Source organism: Scardinius erythrophthalmus (genome assembly GCF_964197995.2).
Source record: "Scardinius erythrophthalmus genome assembly, chromosome: 23".
Taxonomy (NCBI): Eukaryota; Metazoa; Chordata; class Actinopteri; order Cypriniformes; family Leuciscidae; genus Scardinius; species Scardinius erythrophthalmus.
Window position 1 is genome coordinate 4,700,164 of NC_138243.1, and position 27,223 is coordinate 4,727,386.

The following is a 27,223-nucleotide window of genomic DNA, read 5'->3' on the forward strand; positions in this document are numbered from 1 at the left end:
TATTAATTAAATTGGTTGTTAAATACTAAGCCATTAAAAGGTTATTAGAAGATGAATCACATATGTCTGATCAAATAATCAAATATCAAATGAAACTTATACCTTCGCCTATAGGCTACCTTCATGAATGTGTCTCTCTTGTCACGAAAGACGGAGGCGATGTCAGTTTTCTCTATCACTCTGGGCAATGTGTCAATAAGATGAGTTCCCTAATGAATATTCATGAGTCTTCCCCTACCACCCTGCAAAAAAAAAAAAAAAAAAAAAAAAAAAAAAAAAATCGCGGACGGCCAGAACAGACATGTTGACTTAATCCTCCGCGATGACTAAGTATTAAATTCATAGTAAACCATATAATGTGAACACCTCTAAAGGTAGGAAACCATTACAATGTCTCCAATTTGGTTTTATTATTATTATTCTCTCATTTATGATCCTATAATCTCGTATAGTGTGAACGTCCGTGTAGTTCACAGGGATCGTGTTACTCTGTGATATTTAAGTTATGAAAAGATAAACCTTTTTTGTTTGGCAATTCTAGCTCATTAAATAAAAAAATACTATATGATAATATAATATTACTATATGAATTATTTTCTGGAGCTTGTACATGTACAGACATATTGCTGGTTTCCTTGCCTCTGAAATAAGTGTCATGTAATATAATTGGAATAAAAACCATACATACTATATTATTATAATCGTGTGTAGGTTTAAGGAGGCCAACATTGTGATCTGTGGTTTAAAAATTGTTGGATTATGTATTGGATTATTATTTATGGATTATTTATTTTATAAACTTAAAATTAAATCAAGTAGCAAAACAGTATGATCTGCAATAGAAAATACTATACAGATAGTATTTTTGTCCATTATTTATTACTTATGGAATCTCAACATTAGTCTATATTATAATTGATTAGTAAAAAATAATGACATTAATCTGTTTGCAATATTTGTATATTTATATAACAAAATATTGTATATATATTGTATATTGTATATAACAACCAGACACAGTTTAAAAAAAACAAACAAACATTTTTTAGTTCTTTACAAAGTGCACGTATTAGCGATTTATATATTTTGCTCTCTAGTCCTCTCAAGCTTCAAGCAGCAGTGTTTTCTCTTACTGTGTAAATGATGTGTTTAAAGGGTTAGTTCACCCAAAAATGTCAATTCTTTCATAATGCACTTAACTATAGAACCAGTTCTTAATGCGCATGTGAACGCCATCAGCGTTTCTCACAGGTTCGCGTTTAAAGTCTGTGTAGAGAGAATGGTGTCGTCTTAGCGGCCCCTAATTTAATAACAAATGATCGTTGCGACGGAAGCGAATCAATCAAAACTAACTTTATTTAGCTGGAAAATAACTATTAAAGAACCGCTATAAAGCCAAAACAATCTCTGTTACCTTAAATTATACGTTTATCTCTGTAAAGATGCTTTGAAACAATCTACATTGTTAAAAGCTCTATATAAATGAAGATGACTTGACTTGTCAGTAATTACTCACTCTCATGTTGTTTCAACCCCGTAAGACTTTTGTTCATCTTCAGAACACAAATTAAGATCTTTTTGATGAAATCTGAGAGCTGGCTCACTCCTTCATAGGCTGCGAGGTAATTTCATTCTGCCGGCCCAGAAAAGTTAGTAAAGACATCGTTAAAATAGTCCAAGTGACTACAGTGGCTCAACCTTAAGTTTATCAAGCGACTAGAATACTTTTTGTGCGCAGAAAAAACTAAAATACAGACTTTATTCAACTATTGATTTTCTTCTGTGTGGGCCTCTGAGTTCATGAGAGACACGACGCATGCACTAGAACTGAAGAGATGACGCAGATGGGAAAATGTAAATGTGCCAGGGGGCCAATATTTCGGAAAAAACTGAAGCTTCCCCGGGCGCCGCCATTGATTAGCAGACCCTCACCTGCTGTTAGCATCCCATTGACTCTTTGACAGCGAATAACTTTACATCTGAGGCGTTTAAAGACTCCATTTGTCCATTATTTATTTCTAAAGAAACACAAAAATGTATAAAAGGCTCCATTACCTTATATGTTATGGCCCCGTAGAAGCAGTTTATGTAAAAATAGGCTAACGATTGCGTCATAACCACGCGACACTCTGTCGCACAGTAGAGAGATTACCGTATGGACAGGAGGAGAAGCTTGCGGGCAATCGGGGGACGTGGAGGCAAAATGACAAAATAATTAATCAGAATTCTTAGCAAAAGTTTCTCCTGCTGCTAGCTCATGGACATCTCCTCCTCACACTCTCCGTCTCTGCAAGTTTCGGAAGGGAATGATTCAGATTTCTCTTGGCACAGCTACTAGAAGACAGACGGGTTGCTCACGTCACATCTACGTCGTCAAGCTCAGTTTGAGTCTGCGCTGTACGCTCAGCCATCAGGAAGTGAGTGCTTCTAATTGACTTCACTTTTCTCCGTTGAATCCAATGGGGTCACTCTGTCCATTTCTTTTACTGTCTATGAAATGTGCCAATGAGAAAACGTAAAAGTGCCTTACCAATGCCGCAAAATGAATGGCTTACCTTTCGCACTTTCCCATCAAATGATCGTGAGCGTCATCTTCTCAGTTCTCGCGCATGCGTCGTGTCTCTCTTGAACTCACTCAGAGGCCCACACAGAAGAAAATCAATAGTTGAATAAAGTCGGTATTAGTTTAATTATAAACTAACTTTAATTATTAATTAATTATAGCTTTTTTTGCACACAAAAAGTATTCTTGTTCATTTTTGGGTGAACTAACCCTTTAAATTCTTCATATAGTAGCACTTTATTTTACAGTCCTTTGTGAAACTAATATATTATATAGACTCATTACATGCAAAGTGAGATATTTCAAGCATTTATTTGTTATAATTTTGATGATTATGGCTTACAGTTTATGAAAACCCCAATTTCAAACTCTCAGAAAATTTGAATATTACATGAAATCAATAAAACTGTCAACGTTTAGTCTATCTGGCACAAGCAAGCAAACTGCAAAGGGTTTTAGAACCCTAATTCAGATATCAGAAGCAAAGTCTCTGTCTCTGGCACAAGCAAACTCTGATTTTGTGATTACTTATCACAAGGTTTTGAGAATTAGTAATCTGTCTATAATCTGTCTAGTTTCTCTTCCCCTTCCTTTTATTTATACACACACACACACACACATACTCAAACTCACAAGTTTTCGCCAAAGTGTTTGGAAACATTTAAAAGCATAGGAATGTCGTTCCTTCAAAAAAACAAAAACAAATTTTAGTTGATTAATTAAAGTTGATTAATTAAAATACATCACATTCCCCTCTCTGGTCGTAATCATACGACCAATGTAGCTGGATTTTTAATTCCTCTAATGAATTATTCCATAACCACATGATTTACCTGCAATCTAATTTACCTTTACCAAATCATCCCATTATAAGTCAGTGACTTTAATACCACCTGATATCTCTAATCATACTGTACCATGTTTCATCTTTTACTTTATAATATCTGTAAGATATTCCTTCAATCAGCGTCCTAAGCTGTAATGAAAATACAACCAATTTCCAATGTTACCACATACACATACCATCTTCTCATCTTCTTCATCTTCTTCCCAACATTCTATCTTCAAGCAATCTAATTCTGTATCTTTAGTAAAAAGATAAACCATAGTACATTGCCTTTATAACTTTAGGAGATCTTGAGTCACATTTAAGTATCATCTTTCTCTGGATTTTGAATCTCATTGATCTATTAGGCCTTTAATAGAGAAGGTAAGAAACATTTTTTACAAAATCCTTAAATTGTCTCGGTTACTAACGTAACCTCGGTTCTCTCTAGATGAGGGAACGAGTGTTGCGTAAGCTAGGTTGCGCTACGGGAAAATCCCTTTTCTCCAGAATACTGAAGCCAAAAATTATCCTTAATTTTGTAGTAATTTAAAACGCATTTGCTGCACAGAGCAGACCTAGGCGAGGCGGCTTGCGCGCCTATTGGTCGCTCTGCGGCAACTGCTGCAGCCTATCGAGGGACTGCTCTTGACGTGAGCCCAATGAGGGTGCGGGCGCCCTCGCATGTCACGTCCCGCCAGAATGGGCGTGGCTTATGTCTATATAAGCCCAGTCCCGATAGGATGTTCTTTGGTTTTTCATACTGAAGCGAAACCAGAACGTAGCACAAGCACGGCAGGGTTACGCAACACTCGTTCCCTCATCTAGAGAGAACCGAGGCTACGTTAGTAACCGAGAGCTAGCTTACGCTACGGGAACCCAGTGTAAAATGCCGTGCGTACTGAGTGTTGTCCACAACATAGTCCCAAGGGCAGGTGCCCGGGCACACATGGTAGTGGTGATATCAAATCCAACTAGACTTGCAATATAACAGTCAGGAAGGACATAGTCGGCCTGAACTGTGAACAGACAGTTGGATTGAGCACAGTCCGCTCTGTACGCATAACACACAGTCCTGCCAGATGTAATCGAGCAGGGCTACTACACATCTGTTTAGACTGATAACAGTTTAGCCTGTAATGCAGGGACTTCTAGGTTATAAAACCTTATGAATATAGACGGAGAGGCCCAGCCTGCCGCCGTACAAATATCATGAAGTGATATCCCACTGGACCAGGCCCATGAAGAGGCCATGCCTCTGGTGGAGTGAGCTCTAACGCCCAATGGGCAGTTAAGGCCCTTGGCCGTGTAAGCCAGCGCGATAGCGTCTACTATCCACCTGGATAGGCTCTGTTTCGAGGTAGCTAACCCTTTGGTGCGGCCACCGAAGGAAATGAAGAGCTGTTCTGACTGTCTGAAGGCAGTCGAACGGTCCACGTAAATTCTCAGAGCCCTGACCGGGCAGAGAAGATTTGCATCATTCTCGCTGTCAGATCTCGGGAAGGCTGACAGGGAAATCACTTGTGCTCTGAAAGGGGTGGAGAGCACTTTGGGGACATAACCATGTCTCAGTTTGAGGATGACTTTGGAGTCATTAGGCCCAAACTCGAGGCACGTGGCACTCATGGAGAGCGCGTGCAAGTCACCCACTCGTTTAACCGAGGCGAGAGCCACCAGAAAAACGGTTTTAAACAAGAGATACCGTAGATCTACTGATTGCAAAGGTCATGGCCTCCAGGACCGTGGAAAGGTCCCATATGGGAACCAAGGGGAGTCGAGGGGGGTTCAGCCTCCTCGCTCCTCTCAGGAAGCGGATGATAAGTTCATTCCTACCCAGTGACTGACCATACGTAGTTTCTCTAAACACAGCCATGGCTGAAATGTGCACTTTGAGCGTGGAGGGGGATCTGCCCTGCTCCAGAAGCTCTTGTAGGAAGGAGAGAATCTCCGTCACCCCACAGCATTGTGGATCCAGATCTCGAGCTGAATACCAGCTGGAGAACACTGACCATTTAGACGCGTAGAGCCGTCTAGTAGAAGGAGCTCTAGCCTCTGTAATCGTGTTTAGTACTCCTATTGGGAGGTCAACGGGTACCCGTTGATGGCCCATACATGTAGAGCCCACAGCTCGGGGCGGGGATGCCAAATCACGCCCTTGGCCTGAGAGAGGAGATCTTTCCTCAATGGGATCGGCCATAGGGCTGCATTCGATAGCTGCATCAACTCTGGGAACCATACTTGGTTCGTCCAGAGCGGGGCCAGCGCGTTCCTGTCCTTTGAAAAGAATATTGGGCAGTGAGCGTTGTCTGACGACGCGAAGAGGTCAACTTCCACTCTGCCAAAGCTCACACCGAAGTTCCGTCTCGCGAAGAGGGGAGAAGCGGTTCCAGGTGGAGATCTCGAAGGCCGGGAGGGGCGGAGAGGTCCTTGCTCTGGTCCTGGCTCGCGTCTTCCGCTGGGGAATCACCCATGGTCCATGGTGTTGTGTCAGTGCCGGAGTGAACGAAACCAGGGATGATCGCGTCCTGGGTGCTTGGGTCCTGTGCAGAGAAACACACGGAGTAGACGACGTCGGAGTCAAAAGGTTACTAACCACTGACTTGTGAGCATCGGCGCGTGATGTTTCAAGCGCTGATCGCCGCTCTCTCAGCTCGGCTTGTCTCTCTAGTAGGTCGCGAATCTGCTTGTCCACGACTCCAATTCTAACTGCACAGAATGCAGCTCGAAGGTGTCCTCACCTGCACTCAAAGGTAACGTTAGACACAAATCCGATATATTCACCATTATAGCAGATGTGCTATAATGGCGAATTATAGCTTTCAGTGATACGGGTGTAAATAAGACGATCGATAGGCGCGACCACGCGTGCAATGCTAGCGGGCTAAGGCTAGTAGCGGAAGTTCGGAAAGTTGGATATAAATAGCGATATCAAAGCAATCCGATTGTTTTTTAAAGAGAATAGTATTCCAGATATGTTCACACACTGTAAAAATGAAAATGTTCGTTTGTAAAAGAGTGTAAAGAAGAAAATTAAGGATTATGAATTAATTCGACGGAGCTCCAAACACGACAACGCAACTCAGTGGCGACCAAAATGAGCCACAGAATCATGGTAATGTGGTAGATTTTTCCCTAAACCTAACTATCTGGGTCTCGTCTACAAATCGACGTCCCCTGGGTCTCATCTACAAATCGACATCCCCATTCAATAATAGTCACATTACTAACTTCTTCCCCTAAACTAGCTTCCTTCCAAAACTAGCTTCCTGCGCAGGAATAAATCGACAAACAGACCTGCAAATGTCCTTTAAATGCTTTAATCATGGCCAGGAGATCTTCCCGAGCAGTTCTCAAAGAATCTTTCCCAAGAAGCAAGGCCGGAGGATCTCAGACAAATTCCATTGAGAATCCCACCGTGAATCCCAAATAAGACTAACATGTCACCTTCAATATGATTGGTTAAAGCAACACCAAGGAACTTTTCCTCTGCGGTCGCCCTACAGGTTGGAAGCGGAATTGTCCATTACTGCTGTCGTAAATAATGTAGCCTACCGCATCCTACTGTCGCACGCGCACGCTCACTGTTTATCCAGCACCGGCTTTGGAATCTATTGTAACGCTTGCCGTAAAGCAAATTAAAATTTGTAGTTTTCTTATGTCTCATTAAAACTACAGAAACGCGACCCGATCTGGCAATCTTACATAGCGTGGATATACCAGATAAAGGACCGCAAAGCAGAGGCATAAGTGCCTTTCACCCTGTTACGACTTGATGAACCACTGAAACGATTTTGGAAACATTAATTGAAGGTAAAAAAATCCTACTTAGTGTTGCTTTAAATTGTTTCAAAAGCCCCAACCTTTTTTTCTCTGTCACTGGCACAATCAAACTCTGATTTTGTGATTAGGCTACTTATCACAAGGTTTTGAGAACTAGTAATCTGTCTAGTTTCACTTCCCCTTCCTGTTATTTACACACACACACACACACACACACACACACACACACACACACACACACACACACACACACACACACACATACTCAAAGTCACAAGTTTTCCCCAAAGAGTTTGAAAACATTTAAAAGCCATATGAATGTCGTTCCTGCAAAAAACAAAAAATAAATGTTAGTTGATTAATTAAAGTTGATTAATTAAAAAAAAATCCATCACAAGGTCAGGCGAGTTTGCTGGCCAGTCAAGCACAGTAATCCCATGGTCATTGAACCAGGTTTTGGTTCTTTTGGCAGTGTGGGCAGAGATACCAAGTCCTGCTGGAAATGAAGTCAGCATCTCCATAAAGCTTGTCTGCTGAAGGAAGCATGAAGTGCTCTAAAATGTCCTGGTAGATGGCTGTGTTGACTCTGGACTTAATAAAGCACAAAGGGGCCCAAACCAAGTACTGAGTACATATGCATGATTATACTTTTCAGAGGGCTGACATTTCTGTATGTAAAATCCTTTTTTTATTGATTTCATGTAATATTCAAATTTTCAGAGATTTTGAATTTGGGGTTTTCATAAACTGTAAGCCATAATCATCTTTATTCATTTATGCAAAAATACGTTAACAATGCTATTCATGCAATGTTTTGAATACACATCTTCTATGATAATATTGCTTTTAATTTCTAAATTAAAATAAATTTTGATATTTTTGGTAGACATAAAGACAAAAATATCAAATGATACAAATATCCAAAATTTCAGGTTATTTTACCATTTTGTAAAATAGATTTTCAGAGGAATTTATCTTTTCTTTATTGTGGAAAAACTAAAAATGCTTGTGTTGGAATTTAAGGAAGTATTAAAGGAACTATAACTTCCCTCATTATTATAACTCTATTATTTGAATAATGGTATGAAAATAAACAGGATGTCTATCAGGAGGGAAATAAAGAGCTCAAGTTAGCCGTTGCTCAGTGAGAGATTAGTTAGCTTTCATGCGTGTGCTGCACGTCTTAGTTTATTTAGATTTTTTTTTTAACCTTGTTTTAAAATTTTCATATCATGTTGATTTCTTTAAATCGAACAAATTACTCATCAGTGTAGTTGTAACAGAGACAGGGGTGCCACAAAGAGGCCCCAACAGCAGCAGCACCACTGCTCTGAATGTACCGGCAGATGGAGGCGAAAAAATGAAGTGACGTGATGATGAGGTCAAAAGTTCAGTGTTTAATCCAATAGGTGCAACTGGTATTTACAGTGAAAATCCAAAGAAGAAAAAAAAACTAATCAAACAAAAATAAATAAAATAAACTGTTTAAAGTTATCTGCAAACAAAATTTGGCTATACCAGTAAATCGGCCCAAAAACAGAGCAATAACTCCCAAACACTCACTCTACGAGCCTTTTTAACCACACTGAGGCGCCTTCTTAAAAAGGCTAAGCCCCTCCTACTTGGACCAAACCATTTGGTAATTAAAGATAATAAAAGACATTTAAAGAAGACAAATCAAAATAGATTTAACAGTAACACAGAGATAAACAGTTTGAATAATATAAAAATATATACACATTGAAAACAAAACAACTCAATTAATTATTAATGTTGAACAACGTTTATCAAAGAATCAAACAGAACTCCAATCTCCCCCTCACACATGACAACAATTAACTGTGCCTATTGGCGGGAAAGAGACATTCAAAATGGTGGCAGTTCCTTTGACCGGGTTTCGTCTGTTTGGTAAAGTAAAATGTTCCTATACGTAAGTATGACAATTTATTATTATGTGAGAGGTTAATTGAAATCAATAAACATATAACATGGTTACCGGCCTCGTTTGAGTTCTTTACAATATATAAATCAACAACGAGAAATTAATAACTCAGTAAATGAAAAAAGGGCATGGTGAAGACAGGTACAACACGAAACAATACACAATCAGTGACACACATATATCTGCATTAACTGGTGTAAAACTATGCGCAAAACAGATAGTGTGTTAAGATGTTAGTGTGAAAGTGTCTGTATGTATGCATTTTCTCAGTTCAGTGTCATACTAAGAGTCTTCTCCAAAATAAGAGTCTCTAGTCACTAGGGATGTAAACGGTTAATCGATTATCGATTAATTGTCGACAAGAATTTACTCGATTAAATAAAATTATTGTCGGTTAATTGAACATTGCGAACGTGCACGAGATTCTCGCGGGCGGCGAGAGACCCGACACAAACTTGAGGCGGCAAAAAAGAAACCAAACATGAGGCGGTCAAAACGGAGGGGAATGTGGGAGCATTTCAGAAACAGAGCTGCCAGCCCTCACGCATCACACCACACATCCATTATCTCATGCACAGAAAAATCGCGAAGCTAGAGAGAGGCGGGGTGCGTTTCCCGAAAGCATCGTTGGCCAACTATGGTCGCAAGTTCATCGCAATGTCCACTGAACTCTATTGGTAACGACGGAACTTGCGACCATAGTTGGCCAACGATGCTTTCGGGAAACGCACCCCAGGTTAGCTATGATATATAAAAACTCAGCACTCAGATTCTGTCAATTTTATTACGAAATTCAAACAATAAATACCGTTTTGGCGCTTGTAAATGTTATGTGACAGATCCCATAGCGCACGTGAACCGATCATCTCAAACGCTACTAGCTAATAGTAAAAAAATAACACGAACACTGTTGAAAGATACAGTACAACTTACCGAAATGTATATTTCTCATACATAATATTGATCAATCAGTGTTTTTCATCAGCGTGAATAGGTCAATAACATAGCTGGAGAACAATTATCTCACATTTACCTCAGGAAAGCCATTTAATGAACATAATATAGGCTATAGCACGTAGTTGGCAAGAAAAGAAATAGCTATAGAGAGTATTTTGCTAAATATGTGTTCTATATTACATATTTATTATATTTTTACTTGTATCATTAAATAAAGTTATTATAATAAAAAAACGCATCATATTTAATTATTTTTAACCTTAAATAATAGCCTACTACCAGCTGATAGGGCTTTCTGTATGTTTACAGCATTAGGTGAGTTGTTTTTTTTTTTCTTGAGAAAAATTAATGTCTATCTTGTGTAGCCTACCTAATATTTATCCAAACGAGTCAATATTAAATAAAATCACAATACCGGTAATTGAATTGAAATAATAAAAAAGCGTAGCTTACCAGAAATTGTACCATGTAAACATTGTAACATGTTGTCACTAAACCTAATAAAATTCAGTTTAGTTACTAAAATGTTAGTGACAATCACAATACACTTATTGTGATGCAATTTTTTTTTTACAATTATTTTTAAAAAATTTTATGTATTTTAATTTTCTGTGCATAATTTATTTTGTTAAACTACATAAATTCCATTATCTGTACCTTATCCCAACTGTTACAATAAAACATCAGTTGAGCAATATAACATGCATTTTTATTCAGTATAAGCAATATTTTGCTTTTTATGTTAAAGACACTATTGATACCGTGAGAAATTTACATTCTCAGGAAAATAGCCGCTTATCAATTAATCGTTAATCGATCGATAAGGTCAATCAACTAATGATTAATGAATTAATCGATAATTTGCATCCCTACTAGTCACAGATCCTCACTGTGACATTTCCCCCTCCCTCTCCAGACACCGCCTATGGTGTCCTCGAGAGAAAGTCCGCAGTGTAATTTTGTGACCCTGATCTGTACAGCACCTCAAAGTCAAACGGCTGCATGGCTAGAAACCACCTAGTAATGCGAGCATTTGTGTCTCTCATGCGGCCTAACCAGGCCAATGCTCGGTGGTCAGTTTCCAACCGGAATTTTCGTCCAAGCAAATAGTACCTTAAAGAGTCCAGGGCCCACTTAACAGCAAGGCACTCCTTTCCACAGTGGAATAGTTTACCTCTCTGGGCAGGAGTTTCCTACTGATGTACACAACTGGCTTGAGTTGACCTTCTTCCTCTTGAAGGAGTACAGCACCAATGCCATGTTGTGAGGCATCAGTCTGCACTGTGAACAGTTTCCCAAAATCAGGACTCTGCAGAACTGGTTCCTGACATAATGCTTCCTTTAAGTCTTTAAAGGCCTTTTCACAGTCCTCAGTCCATACTACATTGTTGGGCTGGCTCTTTTTTGTCAAATCTGTTAGGGTTATTGCCCTGGCTGTCACAGGCCTTCCTGCTCCTTTAACAGCCTCCACCATCCCCACCTGAGGTCAGGTACTTTGCCCTTCCCAGCCTCTCCACCAGTTCATCCACCCGTGGCATTGGATAAGGATCAAATTTACTAACGCTGTTCAGCTTCCCGAAGTCTAAGCAGAACCGCAAGGTACCATCTTTCTTCGGCACCAGCACTATGGGACTGCTCCATTCACTTGACGATGGCTCAATAACACCCAGTTGTTTCATGGTTTGTAATTCCTCTTTTATAACAGATAGTAATTTCTCTGGGACACGATACACCAACTGACGGACAGGTTTAGGGTCCGTGAGGATGATAGAATGTTCGACCAAGCCTGTTCTGCCAGGGGTATCCATGAACAGATGTTCAGGTATACATTCCCATAGTTGATGTCTTTGCTCTTCACTCAGGTGCTGCAAATTCAATTTGCTGTCACTGCGACAGGTCGGTAAATACTGTTCTTCTACTTCCTCTTCACCCTCTATGGCTCTCACCAGCAAAGCAATGTCATTGCTCTCCTCTGCTTGGTCTGGAGTTCGATGCGTATGCCATTTTTTCAGCATGTTCACATGAAATGTTTGCAGAGGCTGGTTTCTTGAGGGGATTTCGATCTGATAGGTCACCAGACCTACCTTCTTCTTTATCTGGTATGGGCCTTGCCACTTCGCTAACAGTTTATTGTCGGAGGTTGAAAGAAACAACAGGACTTCATCCCCTGGTTCGAAGCTTCGAGATCTAGCCGTCTTGTCATACCAGTGTTTCTGCTGTACTTGGGATCTTAACAGGTTTTCTCGTGCCAAGGCAGTACTCTGTTGAAGTTTCTCCCTCATTTTCATCACGTAAGTGAGGATGTTCGTCTTCTTTGGATTGTCTGTCGCCTCCCAGCTCTCTTTCAGGACATCTAGAGGACCTCTTACTTGGTGGGCGTATAGCAATTCAAACGGAGAGAATCCTGTAGAAGCCTGGGGTACTTCACGGTAGGCGAAAAGGAGGTACGGCAGCCATTTATCCCAGTCTTTGCCAGAGTCTGAAACAAACTTTTTTAACATATTCTTTAGAGTCTGATTGAATCTTCCAACAAGACCATCAGTCTGAGGGTGATATGGGGTTGTTCGTACTCTCTTAATGCCCAATAGCTGATAAACTTGTGTAGAGTGCGACTCATAAAGTTAGTGCCCTGGTCTGTCAGAACCTCTTTTGGTATGCCTACTTGCGAAAAGAATTTGAACAAGGCTGAAGCTATCTGCTTAGCAGTAACATCTCTCAAGGGATATGCTTCAGGGTATCTCGTGGCATAATCAGAGATTACTAGAATAAACCGGTTTCCTGCCTGACTTCTCTCAACTGGTCCAACAACATCCACTACTATTATCTCAAAAGGTACATCAATCACAGGCAAAGGGATTAGTGGTGCATAAGCAGGAGTCCGACCAGTAGTGAGTTGGCATTCAGGGCATTTTTGGCAGTATTCTTTAATGTCTGTGTGCATTCTGGGCCAATAAAATCTTTTAGAGATTCTCCAACATGTTTTTGCGAACCCTAAATGACCTGACCATGGAATGGAATGACCTAACTGTAACACCTCACTTCTTTGTGCATTAGGTACAACAAGTCGAAGATCTCCCTCTTTAGTCTGCTTATACAGGAGTTCATGTTTCAACACAAAAGCATCCTCAAGTAATACATCAGAGTCTTTCTTCTTCTTAACCTGATCAAAACATGTGGCTAGGGTTGGGTCTTCCCTCTGCAGCTGGGCTAGACCATTCGGAATCACAATGTCTGACTCACATAACTCAGGTTCAGCAATATCCTCGTTAGCCTGTTCTGAGGTGTCCATCAAGTCTGTTACCCAATCTCTACGCTGTTGCAACCTGTTGTCTTCTGTTGTTCCTGACTCAGTCTCAATATCAGCTGAACAAAAAGGCAAGGTTTGTAAGGGATCGTCTAGGTCTGGGTTGTGTGGTGTCTTCACTGCCTGCTTTGACTGAGCCCTTGTCACTACCCCACACCATTCTGTGTCCTGCAGTAATTCAGCCAACACTGGCATATCTGTGCCAAGGAGGATGGGATAAAGAAGAGTCTCAGCAATTCCAACCTTCATCAGATAAGACTGATTCAAGACTTCAATATACACTTCTGCAGTAGGCAATGGAGTGTTGTCACCATGTACACAACAAACAGTAACTGTTTCTGTGTCATTCCAGTCTTGTCTGGGCACATATCTGCTCTGCACTAGCGTATAGGGATCTCCCAGTCACGTGACCTCTAGCCGCGTGTCAGCCATTTTGACGGAATACTTCAGCGCACCTACATACATGAGAATGCGGATTATCACATGTTTTATGACGAATTGATTAAAATAATATAATAGTATATAATGGTCACTGTATTAATTATCTTGAGCCTGCTGTAATGTTCCTATAAATATATTTTCTTTCCAACTGTGCATTCTGAATAATAAATAGGCTAAATATATTTATCCACTAAGCTGCAGCAGTCATATGCTCGTCTTCCCATTAACAGTTTTTTTTTCTTCTCTTTCTGACATTTCTTACCTGTTGGGTTTACATTTTTTAATTAAATTGACTATAAAGATTGCTTGTGTGTGCTGGTGTTTATTCCAGTCTTTTAAAATAGTTGAATGAATGCTCGCGATCGTGCCTAGTAACGATGTTAAATAGGCTAACGTTAGGCTATTTAATCAATAACGTTAATGTACACAGGGTAGAGGAGAATGACAGTCAACTACTTTGAATATTATAGCATTTTGGGCATAAACATGTAAATAATGAAAAGATTGACATTGAAAAATGACAGAATGATTAAAATTTTAATTTTTAATTAAAATAAATAAATGTTCGTGGTTCACACTGATGTTATTCATTTGTTGTCACACACTTCAGCGTCACGGTCACTGGTTTAGACGAACACTGACCATTATCTATTATTAGCACAGCGGCCGTCAGCTAACTCTTCACGTCATGTCATCACAAAAAGAAATATACAAGAGGAAGATAAAGGAATTAGTAATCATAGATCCTTATGAAGCACCACAAGTTCTTTTTACAGACATTAAATGTGTAGAAAAACTTCCTGACATTTAGTTCGGTGACATTTACAGCTAACGTTAAGTTACCTTATTCACTTCCCATCACGCTACACCGGAGCTTCATTAAAAGCATACACAAGCTTAGCAGGCTATCGGTATCACAGCATCGCTCGGGCATGATAGAAAAATAGGTGAATACAGAGCCATATTAGACATTCTCTGGTGAATATTTCACGACGACCTGTATTATGACCAGCGGTTTAGGATTTTCTATACCGTCAAAATGGCTGCTCCAAATGGCGTGACGTCACGCGGGACATCCCTATATGTACAACCAGGCGGGAAGGAAGTCGACCGGAAGTTGAAGTCGGCCGGGTGCCGACATCTTGTAGCAGAACTTCACTTGCATTAGCATCCCATTGACTCCCATTCATTTTGGCGTCACTTTGACAGCGAATAACTTTACATCTGAGGCGTTTGAAGACTCCATTTGTCCATTATTTATTTCTAAAGATACACGACAATGTATAAAATGCTCCATTACCTTGTAGCTTATGTTATGGACCCGTAGAAGCAGTTTTTGTAAAAGTAGGCTAACGATTGCGTCATAACCACGCGACTCTCTGTCGCACAGTAGAGAGATTACCGTATAGACGGGAGGAGAAGCTCGCGGGCAATCGAGGGGATGTGGAGGCAAAATGACAATATAATTAATCAGAATACCTAGCAAAAGTTGCTCCTGCTCCTAGCTCATGGACAGCTCCTACTCACACTCTCCGTCTCTGCAAGATTCGGAAGGGAATGATTCAGATTTCTCTTGGCACAGACTCTAGAAGACAGACGGGTTGCTCACGTGGTCCGTGTAACGCTTTGCTCGGTTTGAGTCTGCGCGTCAGGAAAGGAAGTGCTAAGAAATCGCTGAAAATGGGCTTCACTTGTCTCAATTGAGTTCCAATGGGGTCGCTGTGTCCATTTCTTTTACTGTCTATGTGTACAACCAGTATCTACCAAGGCTAAAACTGGTCTACCATTTAACAAGACAGATCTAATTGGCTGTGAGTTGCATTTCATGGGGGATTACTGAACTGAGTGAGGAACATAAGGCTTGCCGTTTTCGGTTTCTTCAGGGGGCAAAGAGGTCTAGTATGGCCTGGCTGTCCACAATGATAACAGACAACATCCTCCTTAAAGGGATAGTTCACTTTGAAATTAATTTTTGATATGTTTTAGCTTACCTCAAGGGCATCCAAGATGTAGGTGTCTTTGTTTCTGCAGTAGTTTCAATTTGGATATTTTTAGGTCAAACCGTTCTTGTCTGTCAGTCATATAATGCAGGTCGATGGACACTGTCTCAAAACACAAGCACAAGCAGTCCAAATTAAAACAATTCCCCATCGTCCAAATTAAATAATTCCCCATCGTAAGTACACATTGATGGCCTAAGACACGAAACGAGCGGTTTGTGTGAGAAAACGAACAGTATTTATATCGTTGTTATCTCTTGAAAACAGCACACGTCCAAATGATCTGACGGCGCGGGCGGGTATAGATGTATACACTAGATGTCGCCTTGGCTACGCAGTTCATTGGAACGAAACCATAGCCAAGCGACATCTAGTGTATATATCTATACCCGCCCGCGCCGTCAGATCATTTGGACGTGTGCTGTGTTACAAGAGGTAAAAACGATATAAATACTGTTCGTTTTCTCACACAAACCGCTCGTTTCGTGTCTTAGGCCATCAATGTGTACTTACGATGGAGAATTGTTTAATTTGGACGATGGGGAATTGTTTTAATTTGGACTCTGTGCTTGTGTTTTGAGACAGTGTCCATCGACCTGCATTATATGACTGACAGACAAGAACGGTTTGACCTAAAAATATCCAAATTGAAACTACTGCAGAAACAAAGACACCTACATCTTGGATGCCCTTGAGGTAAGCTAAAACATACCAAAATTTATTTTCAAAGTGAACTATCCCTTTAACTACACTTTGTGAAGTTACATGCGGAGTAGTGGCTTTACTTTGTGTGAGTCTTAGGATTCTATCTTGAGAGTTTGAACAGCAGAATAGTGCATATGTTTGCGAGTCGGGACAAACAGTCTGAAGTGAGTTTAACATTTTCCAAATTGAATTAGCAGTGATTTAACCAACAGTGATGTCCTTAATATTAACCTGAATATTAATCAAGAAACCAAACAAAAAAACTCACTGCTCTTGATTTATTTCAGTGTTCTTTATTACTAATTTCTTGGATAAAAACTTTACTTCATTGAAAAATTGGTGGTCCAGTGACAGGTAAATTTTTTGCAGTTTTTTCTTTTTTTTTTTTTTTTCTGGACAGTAGAGCGTTATTTAAAAATTTGGCAGTTTTCAATTGTAGACGTTTTTGATTGCAGCAAATGGGAGCGATCCTCTCGACCCACAGCAGTGAAATCATGTAGTTTAATCTGAAAACATACATTACAGGGATATGAAATGTTCTGAGTGGGAATTACCACTATCTGTATTCACTATATCTATATCTTTTGATGTCCATATTTTATTTTTTCAGGTATATCCAGTTTTGATGTGACAATGGACGCTTCACATCATTTCTTCTTACTCTTGATGTTTTTGCACTGTACAATAGGTAAGCCATGTCACAAGTTATTTACTCCCAATTAACAGTTTCTTAATTGTTCTTTAGTGATACTCAATTTAGTGTTTTGTCCACACAGGAACCAATACAGCCTGTGTAAAAATTATTCCAGACTCCAACAGTAGTATTCCTGTTGAGGTGGGAAAAAACTTCACCGCGACATGTCACCTGCCGGAGGGATCTGATTACACCTCAGATGACATTGAATGGTTTTTGGAAGAATGCATTGCAAAGCAGCATTATCATAAAATAAATGAAACGGCCGTCAGTGTTACTGTTAACGCCAACAGTAACATGAAAGGCTGGTTGAAGTGCAAAGCCACCAGGAAGTCCTTGTCATACATACCACCGTGTGTCTATGGAGTCTCACTCCTTCCAGGATGTGAGTGTCTTCTTGCTGCAATCACATCATGTGTTACTTTCTAATTAAAAGGCTGGAATTCTTCCACACTCCAGTTGTGTTTTAGTGTTGTACGTATTGTAGGGATAGTCCCCTAAGGGACATGGTGAAGGAAAGAAAGATGAGATGGGAGGAAAACTTTTATGTCAATGCTTTTGCATTCTCTCTTAAATGTTTTGCTTTCCCCTTAGAAACTTTTGAGTTTTTTGGAGGAACACAAAAGTTTTGCGAGCGAACACAGTGTTTCTCAGGGAACGAAAAACGTTTACGAGAGAACCTCAAAAGCAATGGCATAATTTGTCCTCCTGTCTCATATGTTTTTCCATCACCTTGTCCCTTTAGGGGCTCCGTAGGATAGTTCCACCAAAATTGAAAATCTTTTGAATTTGTTTCTTCCATGGAACACAGAGGAAAAATATTGCAAAGTATCCAAGTAACCAGACATTTGTGTCCGGAAAAGACATTTCAGTCATTATAAGCTTTCCCTGCCTTAGATTTGAGATTTCAGTAGCGCTCAAGTTCAATTTCAAATAAAGTACTTTTTTCTTCAAAGACCATGATCATTGATGTCACACCTGGCCCGACAACCTTCAAAAAACCCTATTTGAATTAAATGAGATTTCAATAATGTTTTCAGCAAATAACGGAATCATTATTTCACACAGAAAGCTAGTGTGTGGCTTTAGAACATTTGGTTAATATTGACAATTTTCAGTTTTCAGTGAACTGCCCCTTAAGAAGCTTTTATTAATTTGTTTATAAAAATGTAGGAGAAAAGCAGCCCTTCTGTTGTGGGAAATGCCAAAAATGTTTTTTTCATTATTTTAAAGCTAATGTATTATTGACTTTTACTTCATTTTGTATTTTTATTCATTTACAGTGGGGAGAACAAGTATTTGATACATTGCCAATTTTGCAGGTTTTCCTACTTACAAAGCATGTAGAGGTCTGTAATTTTTTATCATAGGCACACTTCAACTGTGAGAGACGGAATCTAAAACAAAAATCCAGAAAATCTCATTGTATGATTTTTAAATAATTAATTTGCATTTTATTGCATGACATAAGTATTTGATCACCTACCAACCAGTAAGAATTCCGGCTCTTACAGACCTGTTAGTTTTTCTTTAAGAAGCCCTCCTGTTCTCCACTCATTACCTGTATTAACTGCACCTGTTTGAACTCTGTGTAAGGACATCAGGAATAAAATTGTAGACCTGCACAAGACTGGGATGGGCTACAGGACAATAGGCAAGCAGCTTGGTGAGAAGGCAACAACTGTTGGTGCAATTATTAGAAAATTCAAGATGACGGTCAATCTCCCTCTGTCTGGGGCACCATGCAAGATCTCACCTCGTGGGGCATCAATGATCATGAGGAAGGTGAGGGATCAGCCCAGAACTACACGGCAGGACCTGGTCAATGACCTGAAGAGAGCTGGGACCACAGTCTCAAAGAAAACCATTAGTAACACACTATGCCGTCATGGATTAAGCTCAAGCCAAGCGCATATCCAGGCCCGTCTGAAGTTTGCCAATGACCATCTGGATGATCCAGAGGAGGAACGGGAGAAGGTTATGTGGTCTGATGAGACAAAAAATTGAGGTTGTACCGTGAGTACAACCTCAAGAACACAATCCCAACCGTGAAGCATGGAGGTGGAAACATCATTTTTTGGGGATGCTTTTCTGCAAAGGGGACAGGACGACTGCACCGTATTGAGGGGAGGATGGATGGGGCCATGTATCACGAGATCTTGGCCAACAACCTCCTTCCCTCAGTAAGAGCATTGAAGATGGGTCGTGGCTGGGTCTTCCAGCATGACAACGACCCGAAACACACAGCCAGGGCAACTCAGGAGTGGCTTCGTAAGAGGCATCTCATGGTCCTGGAGTGGCCTAGCCAGTCTCCAGACCTGAACCCAATAGAAAATCTTTGGAGGGAGCTGAAAGTCCGTATTGCCCAGCGAAGGTCTGTATGGAGGAGTGGGCCAAAATCCTGCTGCAGTGTGCAAACCTGGTCAAGAACTACAGGAAACGTATGATCTCTGTAATTGCAAAAAAATGTTTCTGTACCAAATATTAAGTTCTGCTTTTCTGATGTATCAAATACTTGTCATGCAATAAAATGCTAATTAATTACTTAAAAATCATACAATGTGATTCCCTGGATTTTTGTTTTAGATTCCGTCACTCACAGTTGAAGAGTACCTATGATAAAAATTACAGACTTCTACATGCTTTGTAAGTGGGAAAACCTGCAAAATCAGCAGTGTATCAAATACTTGTTTTCCCAACTGTATGTACAGGTATTCTGTTTACATTCAATGTTTTTCTGTTTATGACCTCCAGACCCTCCGTTGAAACCAGAGAATCTGACGTGCATTGCTGTGCAGAAGGGCAATACTATTTCCCCTCACTTACAATGTTCCTGGGATCCAGGATCGCGGGATCCGCTGCTCGACACCACTTACACTCTTCATGTTAAAATGTATGTGTAAGAGTAGCTGTTGTATCTATTAACACTGCATCAGTTGTTACACCTTTAATTCAAGATGAAAGACTAGAGTATCACTTACCTTCTCTTCTTTTTCTTTTTATAGTGGGGATTTAGAGGTTTCCAGCAGCTGTAAACAGCGTCTTGCAGGAACTTGCATCGTCAACCTGAGTACTTTTCCGTTTTACATGATTGTGACTGTGTGGGTTGAAGTGAAGAACGGGTTGGGGTCAGTACGGTCAGACGAACTTCAATGCTATGCTTTGAAGTTTGGTAAGATATGGGCTTTTGCATTAGGAAAGAGTGCATTTTACACTCTACAGTGCGTGCAGAATTATTAGGCACGTTGATTTTCTGATCATAGTTTTTTCCCAGGCACATTTTACCAATTCCAAACCACATTAATCGTAATTTTGTATTTAATCATTTATAAGTGATATATAATTGTTCATGAAGGCTGGAAATGAAAAACACCTTATTTTCAGGTGCCAAGTCAAGTCAAGTCAAGTATATTTGGATAGCGCTTTTCACAATACAGATTGTATCAAAGCAGCTTCACAGTATTAAATCAAAATAACACAAAAAGGTTTGTTTCTAGTGGAAAAAACCCTCCACGTTTGGTAAGGCTGATCAATAGTATTATTGATTAATTAAATTAAATTAAATATCCCCAACTGAGCAAGCCAAAGGCAACAGTGGCAAGGAACCGAAAAACTCCATCAAGTGACCTAATGGTGACCTAAAACTCCATCAGGTGACCTAATGGAGAAAAAAAAAACCTTGGGAGAACCCGGGCTCAGTCGGGGGCCAGTTCTCCTCTGGCGTTTATGAACTAGAGGCCGGATTTAACTGTAAGATTAAAAATATGATATGAATGCCTGGCTGAAGAGATGCGTCTTTAATCTAGTTTTAAATTGGGAGAGCGAGTCTGAGCAACGAACAGTATCAGGAAGGCTATTCCAGAGTTTTGGAGCTAAATGTGAAAATGCTCTCCCTCCTTTGGTAGATCTGGATATCCTAGGTATGACCAAAAGCCTCGAATTTAGTGATCTTAAAGAGCGCGATGGATTATAGGGCGATAGAAGATCTGTTAAATAGACTGGAGCTAAGCCATTTAGGGCTTTATAAGTCAGTAGCAATACCTTGTAATTAATACGGAACTTTATAGGTAACCAATGTAGTGATGATAAAATCGGTGTTATATGATCATATTTTCTTGATCTAGTAAGAACTCTAGCGGCTGCATTTTGGACTAACTGTAGCTTGTTTATTGAGGATACAGGACAACCAGCTAATAAAGCATTACAGTAATCTAGTCTCGAGGTCATGAATGCATGAACTAACTTTTCTGCATCAGAAACTAATAGCATATTACATAGCTTAGCAATGTTTCTAAGGTTGAAAAAGGCTGTTTTTGAAACATATGAAATATGATTTTCAAAAGACAGGTTGCAGTCTAGTATAACACCAAGGTCTTTTACTGTAGAGGATGAAGTAACAGGACATCCTACTATGTTAAAGTTGTATTGTGAGAGGTTTTGTGGGCGTTTTTTTTAACCGATAAGTAGTACCCTTGTCTGGATTTAATAAAAGAAAATTACGCGTCATCCAATCTTTTATATCTTTAACACACTCTGTCAATTTGGATAATTTAGCGTTTTCAGCCGGCTGTGATGAAATATATATTTGAGTGTCATCAGCATAACAATGGAACCTAATTCCATGTTTCCTTATAATATTTCCAAGTAGCATCATATATATTGAGAATAATAGAGGGCCCAACACAGATCCCTGCGGCACTCCATAGTTTACTGGAGTTATGATCGATTTTTCTCCGTTTAAATAGACAAAATGGTAGCGGTCAGATAGGTATGATCTGAACCAGCTTAATGCTTGTCCTTGAACACCAGCATAATTTTGTAGTCGATCTAAGAGTATTGTGTGATCTATAGTATCGAACGCAGCACTAAGATCAAGTAAAACTAGTATTGAGATACAGCCTTGGTCAGAAGCTAAAAGTAAATCATTTCTGATTTCTTGATGAATTCTTCAAACAGTGGTAGAAGAGGATGTGGTGCTGGTCCTTCAAGAGTCACTCTCAATCTGTCTGTCTATAAAGCCTATAAAAAAACAGTCTTCATGTACAGTCTTTTACTATACTTCAGCTTGTGATTCTTATTAAGTGAGGGTTCATTTTAGGATTCTTTACCTAACCCAAGTCTCTGAGATCCTGACACCTTGCTCTTCTGGAGACTCCAGGTTGGTTGCAGTTCTGGAAAATGGTGGCACTGGAAACTAAAGGGTTCCTGATGGTTTCACACTTAATTCTTCACCTTAATTCTTCATTCTTTTGCAGTTAGCATGTGTCTTTTCTTCTCCACCTGTTTTTGTCTGACCCTGCTGACCTAATGAGTATTTCACTGTCCTATGGTCATGCCTTAACTGCAGTTTATAGTATTGCATTAGTATTGCATTCTTCTCATGGGCATTTAATAATTTTTCAGTCTGAGTTAAATCTCTTTTTTAGCTTATTTTATCTATAAAGAAAACTTGTAATTTATCACTTATAAATGATTAAATACAAAATTAATTGTAGTTATTATGAGTAATGTCGTTTGGAATTGGTAAAATGTGCCAGGGAAAAAAATATGATCAGAAAATCAACGTGCCTAATAATTCTGCACGCACTGTATATGGATGCGTAACTTCAGCTATCTTCTTCACTTTTTAATTATTTTTTGGTTTTTATTTGTTTTTGCATTTGTTTTGTAGCGAAACCCAATCCACCATTGGATGTCCAACCTCTTGCTGAAAATAACTCCTCCACATCTCTCATGGTTACTTGGAAACATCCCATTGAAAAGTCAACTATGCAACTCTCTTATGTCATCAGATACTGCCAAGTAGACTCAGATGTTTGGACCGAGGTACGAGAAAGCCAAAAGCAATTCAGATTTTAAAATGGTCAAGACAAATTATGATTTTTTTTATATGTGAATAGTGATTGTTAGTGAAAAATTTGATGTGATCTTTAGTTTTGACCGATCAAACATTTTATTTACCTACCAAAGCGGGTTTCTTATTTCAAACAATGGAGTACAAGCTTGAATTATGTTAATCTTACATTCCATGTTGTCCTCACATCAAAAAAGTCACAGTGTTTTATTCATGAATTGAATCCCTCTTTCAGGTGCCTGAGGATTACACCCGAGCACACACGGAGTCATTTAGACTGCAGTCGCTGAAGCCTTACACTGAATACGTGGTACAGATGCGATGCATTGAAGATCAGCATGGAAGCTACTGGAGTGACTGGAGCGCCAATGCTACAGTTCGCACTGCAGAAGCCCGTATGACCTGTATTATTCCCAAAGTTATTTAATTTTTCTGAAAGGGTTGTATTTATTTGGACAGCTGATGGAAGGATCCTAGAATTGCAAAATAAAATAAATATTCCTAAACACTAACCCCTAATTTCCACCAACTGCGGAACGGCTGCGGAACGGCTGCGTATCCGCTGCGGAACGGCGGCGGAGTCAATAGGTTTCCATTAAAGTCAATGTGTGTTTTTTCACTAACTGCGGAACGGCTGCTTTCCGACTACGGCGATCCGCAGCACTCCGGAGCAGATACGCAGAGCTTCTATTTTTGCCGGATGCCGGAGAGCTCCGCAGCAATTCAGCACTTATATCGTGCTATCATACATGAATTCACAAGATCTCGTGGGTCCTTGTGACTTCAGATGTCAGTCATGGCCGCTGCCGTTCCGAAACAAATCCGGACCTGGTGAGTATTGAAGGACAGCGGGGCACGGAGCCGATCCGCAGCGGAGCCGATCCGCAGCCATTCCGCAGTTGGTGGATATTCGGGGTGAGGATGACTTCAGAACTGTAGATTTGTAAAATAGTTCAAATTATTAATTTTCATGCGATTTTCAAATAGCGTTTTTATTGCCAATTTATGAACGGCTTTTAAGGAATAATAAGTAGCTTATCTTAGCTTTCATGCATGTTTAGAATTTTGAGAATTTTTTAGAGTTTTCCCCGACTTCCTAGGTTGTCTATGAAAGCCTGTGGGCTGATTTTTATGTGAAGGACTCTGGAAGTTTTTTTCCGGGAGAATCCAGAAAATGTGATGTTTATCTTCCGTTCAATGACACATGAAACGAATGCTTATACAATGTTGAGGGTAATGTCGAAAGAGCCATTTTGTATTGTAATGTCAATGTGTCATGCAAAGAAAAGGGATTAATTCAAACTATAGTCTCATAAAAAGCCAGATCTAAAACTATCAGAACAGTGTAATTTTAATGAACTCATCTGTCGACATGATGCCGGTGAATAGCAGAGGTCATGGATCGCTAAGATCAGATGCTTTCTGAACTGCTGTTTTCTCACCGTTGTCATTTTGTTATTGAGAGGAAAGCGTGCAGCACATATTTACGTTCTTCTAAACGCCGCTCTCAGCAGCGTTGACGGCGTCTGGATGTTTGTTAACAGTATATCACTATAGAGGTATTTCTTAATTCTTTTACTTCTAAGCAAAGAATGAAAAAGACCTCCGCAGTGAGTATATCAGGGTCTTGAATCACGATCAGTCTCTTGTGTGTTACGTGAGCATGAGCAATAAGCTGCTGGCTGCAGTTCACTCAATGGCCCCCGGTGTCATTAATAACAAGGGTTTCTGAATTCTACATATGACGCCCCTTCAAGCTACCCTTTTAAAAAACTAGTTAGCTGCTCTACAAGGCAACAAAAACAGTTTCTTTCCAATGATGTAAACTCGTCACTTGTCACTCCAAAATATGTCATTTACAAGATTTGTGCTGAACCAAAAGATTGTCAACACAAGAGTTTAAGTGAACATTTAAGAGCATTTAAGTGAACCGGCTTTTTTTCCACAATGCATATTTTAAATACAGGAATACGCGGAGAATGAATCTGAACGTACCATTTTACTTGACTCACTAATGAATTGGAGAAGATCATTTACAGGTGCAATGTGAGACTAACCACTTCAATAAAATGAATCTGACTTTCCAATGCAATTAATAAGAGAGTGAGTTTGATTATTCTCTGGACTTGCTTGACAGTAAAGTGTGTGCAAACAGTAAAGCATGCACAAGCAACTTGGCATTAAAAAAGTGATGTAAAAAAGCAGCTGAATTGCTGTCAAGCTACTAAAATGCATATTTAATTTAGCAGAATCACTGCTTAATTACTTCCCAACATTCAAAAATATTATTGAACCTGCATCTGCATTAATATTTATCAGTACATTTTTAAACCATCTTATTTCCTCAGAGCCAGCAAGTGCACCAGATCTGTGGAGAATCATCGAGCCCATTCGTGATAATAGAAATGTCAAATTACTATGGAAGGTAAATTCCTTTTTTCTTGTTTTTTTTTTACCTGGTAAACGATAAAATATCTTAGAGTGTTTATACAGGGTGGAAATCTCTATTAGTGTAATATTCAATTTCTGTTGACAAGTTTAATATTAAACATTTTAATATTGTCTCCTATTACAGCCTCCTGTGAAAGCTAATGGAGTAATAATTAAATATGACCTGTATATCAACGAGAAGCTTGAAATAGCACATAATCAGATGCATCAGATGCAGTTGCCACCAGGAAAAGAGGCAACCATTGAAATAACTGCAACCAATTCAGTTGGAGCGTCTCCTAATGCAACTTTATTCATTCCAAGATCAGATCAAGGTATATTAAAGATTTCAGAATTTTTCATTAGTTATTTTAAACAATTTATTACTTTTTTAATTTCATTATGCATGTAACACTGACCCTTCTGTTGCCTTCAGAACGCCTGTAGGACTTCACCAGATAGTCAAGTCACTTTCATTTATATAGCGCTTTTATCAATATAGATAGTTTCTAAGCAGCTTTACAGTGATAATAAGAAATTAAAGGGTGGTTGATCATGATTTCACTTTTCTAACTTTAGTTAGTGTGTAATGTTGCTGTTTGAGCATAAACAACATCTGCAAAGTTACAACGCTCAAAGTTCAAAGCAAAGGAAGATATTTGCTTTTAAAGAAATTGTTTTTGACATCACTAACCCTAAAATTTACATAAACCCTGCCCCCGGGAACATGCAAGCAGTGTTGAGAGAGGAAGAGTTGTAGTCGAGCACATTTGTGAGTCTGCTCAAGCTGTCGCATCCGTCTTTTCACATGCAATACAGTGCAGAACACAAATGCAATAGCATATCACTCTGTAGACATCTTACAACCGTTCCCACATGAGTAATTTTATAGATTATCATGACAGAATATGCTAATCAAAGACTTGAAGATAGTTAACTCCACATCAGCAACATAAATTTGTCAACTAACCATTTGGAAACGTCCTGTTGCATTCTACATGTTGTCGCTTCTTCTTGAGTTTCTCCATCATTGTCCGACTTCAGTTTAAACATAAAAGGCAGAACAGTGTCTGACATTTTAGTGTTTGTTTGCGTGAGGTAATCAGAGCTGCTAACACACACACACACACACACACACACACACACACACACACACACACACACACACACACAAACACACACACACACACACACACACAAGCTCTTGAAGCCCCACCCCCTGTGCCGGGAGCAGCAGCTCATTTGCTTTTAAAGGGACACACACAAAACAATGCGTTTTTGCTCCCCGTCAAAAAGGGACAATTTAAACATGCTGTAAAAAATGATCTGTGGTGTATTTTGAGCTAAAACTTCACATACACACTCTGGGGACAACAGAGACTTCATTTACATCTTGTAAAAAGTGGCATTATACCCCCCCTTTAAAGTGAAAGACTTTTTTGGGGTTTACAGCAGCTCTAGAATAAAGTTATTGTCCAGCTAAAGTTAGATTTTGATTGATTCACTTCCATTGCAAAGATCATTAGTCATTAACTTAGGGGCCGCTAACATGACACCGTTTTAACTGAAAACAGAAAACATTTCATTTGTAAAGATAGTGTAATATAAATGGTAATAAATTAATTTGTTGTGATGAATGTGAAAAGTCAGCCATATTGATATCATAATGGCCATGTGTATGTGATATACATGAATTAAAATTCTAGCTCTAAGATATACAATAAAAT

At 39.4% G+C, this 27,223-nt stretch overlaps 1 protein-coding gene across 4 annotated transcripts in view; it reads left to right on the forward strand.

Moving 5' to 3' along the window:
• The window catches only part of LOC308684006 (interleukin-6 receptor subunit beta-like), a 42,771-nt gene that overhangs the window by 2,086 nt on the left and 13,462 nt on the right, over nucleotides 1-27,223 (forward strand). For 2 of the 4 annotated variants that reach the window (XM_081354980.1, XM_081354982.1), the window contains exons 2-9: nucleotides 17,129-17,206; nucleotides 17,295-17,597; nucleotides 19,967-20,105; nucleotides 20,218-20,384; nucleotides 22,884-23,038; nucleotides 23,302-23,461; nucleotides 25,415-25,491; nucleotides 25,642-25,831. In XM_081354980.1, coding sequence (XP_081211106.1) covers nucleotides 17,152-17,206; nucleotides 17,295-17,597; nucleotides 19,967-20,105; nucleotides 20,218-20,384; nucleotides 22,884-23,038; nucleotides 23,302-23,461; nucleotides 25,415-25,491; nucleotides 25,642-25,831 — 1,246 coding nt within the window. In that variant the 5' untranslated portion in view covers nucleotides 17,129-17,151. Of the gene's footprint in view, nucleotides 1-247; nucleotides 375-17,128; nucleotides 17,207-17,294; nucleotides 17,598-19,966; nucleotides 20,106-20,217; nucleotides 20,385-22,883; nucleotides 23,039-23,301; nucleotides 23,462-25,414; nucleotides 25,492-25,641; nucleotides 25,832-27,223 lie in introns of those variants that run through there. The other 2 variants (XM_081354979.1, XM_081354981.1) reach the window with 2 other exon arrangements.